At 52.7% G+C, this 10147-nt stretch overlaps 3 protein-coding genes across 3 annotated transcripts; 2 read left to right on the top strand and 1 right to left on the bottom strand.

Annotated features, from left to right (window-relative positions):
* Positions 1-1209: 1209 nt before the first annotated feature.
* Positions 1210-2577, top strand: DSM5745_07278 (SDR family oxidoreductase; the record flags this gene model as incomplete). Its single annotated transcript, XM_026749294.1, has 4 exons — positions 1210-1331; positions 1379-1661; positions 1748-1937; positions 1994-2577. 4 exons carry the CDS (start codon positions 1210-1212, stop codon positions 2575-2577), a joined length of 1179 nt encoding a protein of 392 aa, XP_026602384.1.
* Positions 2578-4085: 1508 nt separating this feature from the next.
* DSM5745_07279 (uncharacterized protein) lies at positions 4086-5441 on the bottom strand (the record flags this gene model as incomplete). The annotated part of the gene is made up of 2 exons (XM_026749295.1): positions 4086-4998; positions 5065-5441. The coding sequence occupies 2 exons, from the start codon at positions 5439-5441 to the stop codon at positions 4086-4088; spliced, it is 1290 nt and encodes a 429-aa protein (XP_026602385.1).
* Positions 5442-6652: 1211 nt separating this feature from the next.
* DSM5745_07280 (GMC family oxidoreductase) lies at positions 6653-8482 on the top strand (the record flags this gene model as incomplete). Its single annotated transcript, XM_026749296.1, has 1 exon — positions 6653-8482. One exon carries the CDS (start codon positions 6653-6655, stop codon positions 8480-8482), a length of 1830 nt encoding a protein of 609 aa, XP_026602386.1.
* Positions 8483-10147: the final 1665 nt, after the last annotated feature.

The following is a 10147-nucleotide window of genomic DNA, read 5'->3' on the forward strand; positions in this document are numbered from 1 at the left end:
TTTTATTTTAAAGGGCAACTCTTGCTAGTGCTTATAGGCCTAACACCTATTTTTTACTTATTATTCTAACATGTGGCCGCTAGCAGGTGTTATTTATCGCGCGTTTAGTAGTCTAAATACTGTGGGATGTAGGGGCCAGCCTTATTTATAAAAGAAATACATAGGCCGGAGCTAGTTACGTTAAAAAAGGGTGTTTAAAATAAAAAAGGAGAAAAATATAATAAAATAAAAAAAAAATAAAGCCGCCTGGTACTAGGCTAGATAATTTTTATAAGGCTAGGGCGCAGGAAGCCCTAGCGGGGGTAAATAAACTTGTAAAAGTCCGTGATTTTTAATAAAAATATAAAGTTCTTAGGCTTTAGTCCGCGGAGGTACTTTAAGGCCTTGGCCTTAGTTATTAATAGTGTTATAGGGTGCTGTGGCCACTACTAGAAATAACACTAAAAGTATTAGTAAAAAACTAGGTGTTTAAGGCTCTTGCTCCTCCTGCAGGAGCAAGTAACCTTTATATTTTTATACTAAAAGCGCTCGTGGTACCACCTAAAGTTACCATGCAATAATTTTAGCGCTAGCTAGCGGTATAAAATTAAGCGCTTTAGTATAAGCTTAGGCCGTAATTTAACCTAGTATAGCTTTAACTTTGTGGTAAGCTATTGCCTGTACTAGGTAAATAGTTTTATAAAGGCATTTTCCCATTATTTAGCTTGGGCGGCGTGGCATATTTGCTTGCATAGGCTGCGCACTCCGCTTGCTATAGGTTGTGCCTCTAGGGAATTAGCGTCTGGGGGTCATGCCTCCGCGGAGGCTGCCTCGTTAGCTAGCTTGTCGGCCAGCTCCTGCTACAGTAGATTGAGACTGGGAAGAGGATATGTAAATGTATATGCGGGCCGCGGAGAAACCCAGCCAATCGATTCAAGGGATCCACGGAAGATCGACGGCCAAGATCTCGGATACGGAAGCGGGAGCTAGCCGGTTCCGGCTAGTTGGACAGAAGAACTACAAGCAAATCGTCTGTCCAAATAACGTGTGGCTTCTGGATCTATGGAAAGGAGATACAGCGGTGCCACGGACTGCTGGGCCGCTTTCCAAGGTTGGTCCGGTGACGTAAAACCTCAAAATGGGAACATTTAAAGCCGAGACCGTTCTCTGAAACAACTACCCTACCCATATACCTACGGTATTTCAAGGGCAGGATCAATAGTAGCGGCAATGGATGCTACCACTTTGACAGCTCCCCCTCCCAAAGGGAAGGTGGCCCTTGTCACCGGTGCAAATGGTATTAGTGGGCATGCAATCGTGGAATATTTGATCCGGACGCCGAAGAATGAGTGGTTCGTCTTCTCCTCTTGCCTTCCCCCTTAAATTTGACCGCAACAAGGTCCGAAATCATCGTTACCTCCCGCAAGCCACCGCACAACTTCTGGGTTGATCCTCGAGTTCGGTTCATCAGCCTTGACTTTCTCGAGGCACCAGAGGCAATTGTGTCCAAGATCCAATCTCTCTGCAAGAGCGTCACCCACGCCTTTTTCACCTCGTACATCCATAACAACGACCCAAGCAAACTTGTCGAGACAAATGGCCCTCTGTTTCGCAATTTCTTCGAGGCAATTGATGCAGCGTGTCCGCGTCTTGAGCGCGTGAGCTTGCAGACTGGCGGGAAGGTATGTTCCCATTTGGATAGGTTCTTGGGCGCGAGGGCCTTCAAGATTAAGCAAAGCAAAACAGACACCCAGCTAACCGGCATCAGCATTACGGTATCCAATTCAGATGCTTCGACACGCCCTGCCACGAGGATACTCCGCGTTACGACGGACCCGGAAAAGAAACCCTCTTCTACTACAAGCAGGAAGACGACCTCTTTGCGATCCAGAAGCGCCGCAATACATGGGCTTATAATATCATTCGCCCCTTTGGTATTGTCGGATACACGCCCCAGTGTACGTTCTCCCTCTCATCCACGGCACCGCTAGAAAACTCTACTAACAACTCCCAGTCGCCGGAATGAACGAAGCCCTCCCACTGGCCCAGTACTTCCTAATATGCCGCGAACTCAACGAACCCCCCCAGTACCCAGGAAACTACAACGGCTTCCACCAGGTCGAAATGCAGTCGTACGCACCCAGCATCGCAGACCTCACCGTGTGGGCGGCAACACAAGCGCACACGCAAAACGAAGCCTTCAACCACGGCAACGGCGACCCCATGGCCTGGCGGTTCCTGTGGACGCTGTTCGGCGAGTACTTTGGCGTCTGCGTTACCGGATGCGAGCCGGGGGTCTGCAGTGGCAAAGCAAGATTGAGCCTGGCGGAGTGGGCGCGCGACAAGAAGGGTGTTTGGGAACGCATCACGGCGAGATATGGGGCTGGGAGTGGGGAGGCGTTTCAGGAGCATAGCTTTGCGCTGATGGACGGGTTGCTTTCGAGGCCGGTTCCTGGGGCGCAGTTTGTGGCGTCTGTTGCGAAGGCGAGGAGGTTTGGGTGGCGAGGGTGTGTGGATTCGTATGAGGCTTGGGTAGACACTTTTCGGTCTTATGAGAATGCCGCCGTTTTGCCGAGGAGAGAGGCGTATATGGAGTAATTTGGAGGGCACTGTTATCTACCTAGGTATAAAGGCTCTGCATAGCTCCCTAGGTAGTACCTGATGTACTAAACAAAGATGCGCGCTACAGGTACCCAATATATCTCATATACGACTAGCAGTCATAGGCAGTCGACATTTACCTAGGTACCTAGGTCAATACTACAAGAACCCTTAGGTGGAGAGACGACAAAGCCATCAGAGACTCACAGTGCTAAGCTCCAACTAAACAACTACTCCTTAATCCAACACCCCGTAACTGTAACTGTGGCTAGTGAGAACCAGAAAGTGCAGGACGTGACGGCTTGGTCGCCTGATGCCCATTCCAGGATTCCCGGATTCCAGGAGCATGGGTGCACGCTCTGATCGACAAAACCAAGGCAGCGATCTACACCCCCGCACGCGTAGTGGATGGGTGTCTCAGACGGGCTTGAGATAAGACTTTGGCGACAAGGGACTGCTTTCCTCCCCTCCTTATATTTGAAGGGAGAGGCAGGCATGTGACTGGCTGATTACGAGTCCTCACACAGTGGAGTGGACACGGGCCTCCTCGTAAGCTATGGTAAGCGACATGCAGTGTCGCAGTCAAGGTTTGCGGCATCAGCCGAGACTAGGGCAACTAGGTATGGTACGGAGGAGAGAACTGGGAGGGTTCGTTGCAGGGATTCGTTGCTTGTTGGAGGGTCATGCGGGCAGGCCAGTCAGGTGTTCGGGTACTAGGGTAGGGTATGGTAGGGTATACTTTAACGGCGGGTGATGTGCTATAATACTGGTTATATCAAAATAAGAAGAACTCGCATAGCAGCAATAAAAGCAGACTCTGCCTATACACTACCATACCTGAACCCGTCAACAGCCATCATGCAAAACATGGGATCACATGGACCACGCCCACACGGCTTGCAAGGAACGCAAAATGTAGATTATTCCTGGGATGACAACTAATGCTCACATTGAAGTTTCTCTGGCCGTCGAACAAAGAACTGACAGATGACTAGTGTCTGTGAAATTATTTTGAACTGGTTCAAGCCGGGGCAGGGTTCGATGGGGATACCGAGTTCACTGTTAATGGACATCTACCCTACCATCTCGACTATCTCCACCGGGAGTTCCAAGAACATTGGATGGGAGGGAAAATATTCTTGGGTTTAAAGTTCTTGAGGTCTTGAGTAAGATTTTCACCCTTCTCCATAGCATGTCATGCATGTTGGCGCCTCAAATATTGAATATCGGCCAAGGTCGCCCTGGACGTGGTTGTACTTTACCCAGGGCAGAACCTGATCTCGTACCGTATCCGAAGTAACAACGCAAATATCTTGATTATTGGATATAGGGAGAGTAGGGCAGTATTGGTACCCACGCACTGGGTACGCAGGATCGTTATCGAACTAAGGTACATCGCCTAGTAAACTCTGTTGTAACAATAGGATTCCAGAGCAGAATCAGAATAACCACACCAACACCTCGGTCTATGTCTACCTATGCTCTAAAGCCCGAAGAAAGTACCATCACGCATCAACCCCCCAAACAACAGCCGTAACCTCCCCACCAAGCTCAGCCTGCGCGAGCAAGGATCCAAACCCGCCATTCCGTTCCCAAGCAACGACCGCAACGCTATGGCTATTCTGCAGCGCGATCGCAACCATCGTCCCATCCGGCGAGAACTCAAAGTGGCGTGGAAAAGAACCATGGGATGGGTACAGCCCGGTGAAAGATACGTTACGGCTGCAGGTGCTCGTTGCGTCAGACCCAGGGATAGAAAAGACAGCGATCGAGTCATTGCCAGCGCCGAAGGTGTCGTCGCCGCGGTTGGAGACGAGGAGGCGATCGTTGCTGGGCTGTAACGAGCCAGGGCACGGATTAGCTTTTGCTTTGCTTTGCTTTTGTTTTATACGAAGGGGGAGGAGTAGAAAACAGGCAAGTCTCACCGCGATAGCTATCTCCGCAGCCTTGGAGCCACTTGGCGCCGCCGCGCCGCCGTACGTACTCCCCTGATAGAACTGGGAGAAGAGCATGGTTCCATTCTGGGCGTATGTTACATCGTACCCGCTCACCATATTGTCCAGCTCAGAGACTAGATAGAACTTGGAGCCCTGGGCTTGGGCTCGGTTGGTTTCTTGAGCTTGAGGAAGCCAGAAGACGCCGTGCCGGGGTCCAGAGCCAGGGGGCGTAACCAGGGGCCGTTGCTCGCTTAGTTTGCCAGTGCGCTCATTGATGCGGAAGATGCGCACCAGGTCTGCACCGAGGTCTGGAACAAGCACGAAGTGGCCGGTTGGGTCGACGACGACACCGTGGGGATGAGGTGCGTCTTGTCTGTCGGGCACGGGGCCTGGCTTGGGGATGGCAAAGGTGAATGTTTGGGAGAGGTTGAATGTCCCGGTTGTTCGGTTGACGGAGTACGAGGTGACTGCTGAGCCGGAGCTGATCAGGCAGGTATTATTGTTAGCGAAGTTGTCAGCGGGTTTAGGTAGACTAGATCTAACTTACTAGTGAGCTATAACAAGAAACTGACGCTCGGGAGCATGGGCCGCAGAGTAAAAGGCCGATGCAACGGGCCCGGCAATTGTCTTGAGTTGGTCGATCTTTGCCAGGGTGCCATTCAAGGTGGAAAAGGAGGTCAAAGTCCCGTTGGGGGAGTCGATACCCTCGTCTAGGCAGTAGATCATCCCATTCTCACCATCTGGCATCAGCCATGATGGGCTTGGGCCGCAGTTGTCTGTCTGGGAGAGCACATTGAGATGATACCCTTGTCCCGATTTTGATAGACCCAACTCCGTAACCTTGCCATCGTACGAGGCTGCATACAGTTGAGAAGCAAGGGAGGCGCTGCTAAAAAGCAGCGAGAATAGAGGAGAAAAACGCATGATTGCGATAAGCCTCGCTTGCCTGAGACGTAATAGGTATGTTAGAGAGCAGCAAGCCGAGCTATTATTCTCGTTGAACGTATATTCTCAGGACGAAGGGATGAAGCGTGAAGCAGACTGCGCCTCCGCCAAGGCTCCCTGATTCACGGCCATGGCCGCGCCGCTCGAGATTAGTGATCGGAACCTCTTGGCCGGATCCAATTGTTTTATCGTGGGTCGTGGACAAGAAGGCATCGAATTCGAGAAACATAGTAGCCTATCACTGGCCGCGGCATAGCCACGCCGAGAGATCCTCAGCGGGATCTTCGCTCACCGGAACTGATCGAGTAAATGGAACCGGATCATAGAGGTCCGACAGGGAGAATCCGAGAAAGGAGGTATGCGGCATGCCGAATCCCCCCTGGTCTTGGCGCACTCGGCATGCCGAAGTGACCTCCCATCCCGAAATCGGGCCCTGTTCATGCGAGTCGGGTGCTATGGACTGCTAGCACAATCCCGATGGGCCGAGGGCGGATTGCTCAGCAGCTATGGTCTGGATTCGAGATCTACTCGAGAGTTCATGTTCAGCCTTGGCGTTGGACGATCTTGACCGTTTCCGAATGCAGTGGGCTGGATATCACGATGACCTCACTGAACCTGGGATTTCACAGAGGCGCTTGGGTCTTTAGAGTTTCGTGTCGTCAACTGCTCGCCGAACCAAGCACGCATGGTGATCGACTCGCGGTAATCTTGGCAGCCGCAATAATAACCTTGTTTCCTTGGTGGCAATGGTGAAACGAGGCTCAGCATCTATGCCAAGACCACGCTCAGCTACGGAACTTCAAGGGTAATAGGAGAATGCTCGATACTCTCGGCAGCCGGCCCTGGTGCCTGTTCTGGCTACAGGTGAAGAATCTTGTTACCTTGTGGACGAGGTATGGATAGGGCCTGATTGGCGCTGACCGATCTGCGTGGTTCCGCAGCAGAATAACCCATGGGCTACACTTGGATGAGGTCAAAACCGCCAATCAGGATATCCTGACTGCCACGTGAGTGGATATTCTGTGGTCTTCAGCCGTGGTTCTGGAATGGGCATTTTACAAACCTGAAGTATACCAACCGCCAAGATATCCAGCAGCAACGTATAAATCGAACTGCATCCTGTTCTAAGACGGCTCATAACGTCCTTCACCAGCTACAACTTCCGGACCATTGGACCTTGGACCATCACCATGCGGTCCGCCAGCTACCTCATCCTCCCATTTGCAAGCGCGGCGCACGCCCTGACCTCCGCATCCCAACTCGACATCCAGCCGGACCTCCTCAGCAACCCCCTCGATGTCGCCAACAAAACCTTCGACTACATCATTGCAGGCGGCGGCCTGACAGGCCTAACCGTAGCCGCCAAGCTGACCGAGAACCCAAACATCTCCGTCCTAGTCATTGAGCGAGGGTTCTACGAGTCCAACGACGGACCCATCATCGAAGACCCAACCAAGTACGGCGAGATCTTCGGCACAAGCGCAGACCAGAACTTCCTCACCGTCCCACTAATCAACAACCGCACCGAGCTCATCAAGTCCGGCAAAGGCCTTGGCGGTTCGACCCTCGTGAACGGCAACTCGTGGACTCGGCCGGACAAGGTCCAGATTGATTCGTGGGAGAGCGTATTCGGAATGGAGGGGTGGAATTGGGATGGCGTGTTTGAGTATATGAATCAGGGCGAGCGGGCTCGTGAGCCCACTGAAGCCCAGATTGCTGCTGGGCACTACTTTGACCCGTCTTGCCATGGGTTCAATGGAACAGTCCATGCCGGGTACAGGGACACCGGCGAAGAGTGGTCCCCGCTCATGAGGGCGCTAATGAACACCACGTCTGACATGGGCGTTCCGACCCAGGTGGACATGCTATGCGGCCATCCGCGCGGTGTCTCCATGATCCAGAACAATCTGCTAGAGAACCAGGTCCGCGCGGACGCCGCGCGCGAATGGCTCCTCCCCACCTACCAGCGCCGCAACCTGAAAGTCCTCACGGGCCAGGACGTCGGCAGGGTTCTTTTCCAGGACTCGCAGTCTCAGTCAGCCGATGCCGAGCTCAAAGCCATCGGCGTCAACTTCGGCACCCACAAGTCCGTCAACTTCAACGCCTACGCTACCCACGAGGTCCTCCTCGCCGCTGGCTCCGCCATCTCCCCCCTGATCCTGGAGTACTCCGGCATCGGGCTCAAGTCCGTCCTCGACAACGCAAACATCACCCAACTCCTCGACCTCCCCGTCGGCCAGAACATGCAGGACCAAACCACCACGACCGTGCAGGCCCGCAGCACGCGCGCTGGCTACGGCCAAGGCCAAGCCGTCTACTTCGCCAACATCACCGAGACATTCGGCGAGGATGCCCCCCGCGCCATTGAGCTCCTAAACACGAAGCTGGACCAGTGGGCGGAGGAGACAGTGGCCCATGGTGGGTTCCACAATGTCACGGCCCTGAAAGCCCAGTACGAGCTCTACCGCACCTGGATCCTAGATGACGACGTCGCCTTCGCCGAGCTCTTCATGGACGCCTCGGGCGTCATGAAATTCGACATCTGGGATCTCCTCCCCTTCGCGCGGGGCTCGACGCACGTCCTCTCCTCGGACCCGTACCTATGGCAATTCGCCAACGACCCCAAGTTCTACTTCAACGAGCTCGACGTCCTCGGCCAAGCGGCCGCCACGAAACTCGCCCGTGAGCTCCAGAATACCGGCGCAATGGCCCAGTATTTTGACGGCGAGGTGGTGCCTGGCGAGAACCTTGCGTCCGATGCGGATTTGGACCAGTGGGCTGAATACGTCCAGCGCAACTTCCGCGCGAATTACCATGCTGTTGGGACGTGCTCGATGATGGCGAGGGAGATGGGTGGTGTTGTTGATGCTAAGGCTAGGGTGTACGGGACAAAGGGGCTCCGGGTGGTTGATGGGTCGATTCCGCCGACGCAGCTTTCGTCGCATGTTATGACTGTGTTTTATGGGATGGCGTTGAAGATTGCGGATGCTGTGGTGGCGGATTATGCTGCTTCTCAGTAGGTCTGGTGCTGGTATTGGACTGGGGTGCTTGATGGATGTGGTACAGGGTTGTTGTTATCGAACAGTTTTGGGTTGTCTTATAGAGTCCATGGTAGATAGTTAGTCGTTTATTTTGTATAATTAAATGGCTTAGGATATAGACTTTCTTTGACGTGTGAAATTCCTCAAAAGATCGTGGACGTAAATGTTCTGATCAGGGCACGCAGAGCAAGGATAACCCTAACTCTAGGATTGAGAAGGGCAATGGTCTTGGCGCAGTGCTCGAGGCTGCACCGGCTGACTCACTGCGTCAAAGATAGACTGATGAAGTTTCCTAATCCTAGTAGGTACCTACGGTACGAAGTGCAGTCGAACTACGCGAAACTATACCATAGTAGACTTTCGTCAAGTCAACTCTGCACGGTAAGGTTAGGCAGTGAGATCTCACTCTCAGCCTGGTCTGGATCGCGATCGCGAGATCGAAATTTCAAATTGCAAAGCTTGAAAGCAAACATTTGGATCGGGACGAGGCGTCGAGGCTGGATCGCTCCGGCTTGTGGTGGCCCTGTTGGGCGGCGGCGTACTCTGGGTCCGTGAGACCCTTGTAAGTTGTATCATCATCCATCTAGACGGTGTGTCTGTGTCTGCCCTGTCTAGGCATCCACAAATCAAATCGAATTTTCAAAGCCCAGCTAAAGTGGGAAGACAGGTTCACAACCAACACAATTTCCCAAAACGAAGACGCCGATTGGAGGATGGGGTATACATCACCCAGTCCCACCCATGTCTGGTCATAGGCAGAGGAAGAGACATGGTAGGGAACTAGCATTTTAGCAAGTCAGCCTAGCAGACACCAGCTGAACACCCCTGTCGCCGTCCCGCAAACTGCCTTGTGCTCGGCCCCCACTGCTTATCACTGTCCATTATACCGTACCCTTGCACTCGCACTCAAGGTGCACTCGCCACAATCTCGCAGGGTCTAGTCTACCATAGCTACCGGGTAGCTTGCTAAGCTTACCTCCCCTGCAATCAATAACCCCTCACCCCTCTATCCTGGCCTCGCGCACAATAAAAGAAAATTATTATCAGTAGACTTCGCCTCTTTTCTCCCCATGAGGACATCGAAAATAGCCCGGCTTAATGAAAATGAAACAGATGCCTATTCCCAGTCCACGGAGTCTTGAGCCGCACGCCCGCTCGTACTCGTCACCCCATCATTGGACGACAGGGATCCGGCTACATGTTGCACTCTGAACCTCAAGGTGAATCAGATTCACTGTAGACTTACGGTAGTACATGCATCATGCATGTCAATGCAGGGCGTGCCGCTCCCTACCGCGTACATTTTAGCTGGGATGGGAGCTAGCTTGCATGCCGTTTGCCGTGGTAGTGAGTCACTGCCTGGGATTCAACGGTTTTGCCTGCTGTAGGTTTTCGGGGAACGGTTCGGAAGAAGGTTCTTGGGCAGTGGTGAGGTGGGGTGATGATCGCGACTAGGAGACTGGAGTACTCGATGGGCTCCATACGGAGGACTAAATCGACAATCGCGCAAAAACTCCACATCATGTAAATACAGTATCAGCCACCCTCACCGCCTTTTTAACCAGGCCTACACAAGCCCCTACTAAGCCTACTAAGCACCCCTAGCACCCCTAGCACCCATAATAATAATAATAATAATAATAA

Source organism: Aspergillus mulundensis, assembly GCF_003369625.1.
Source record: "Aspergillus mulundensis strain DSM 5745 chromosome Unknown scaffold_7, whole genome shotgun sequence".
Classification (NCBI taxonomy): domain Eukaryota; kingdom Fungi; phylum Ascomycota; class Eurotiomycetes; order Eurotiales; family Aspergillaceae; genus Aspergillus; species Aspergillus mulundensis.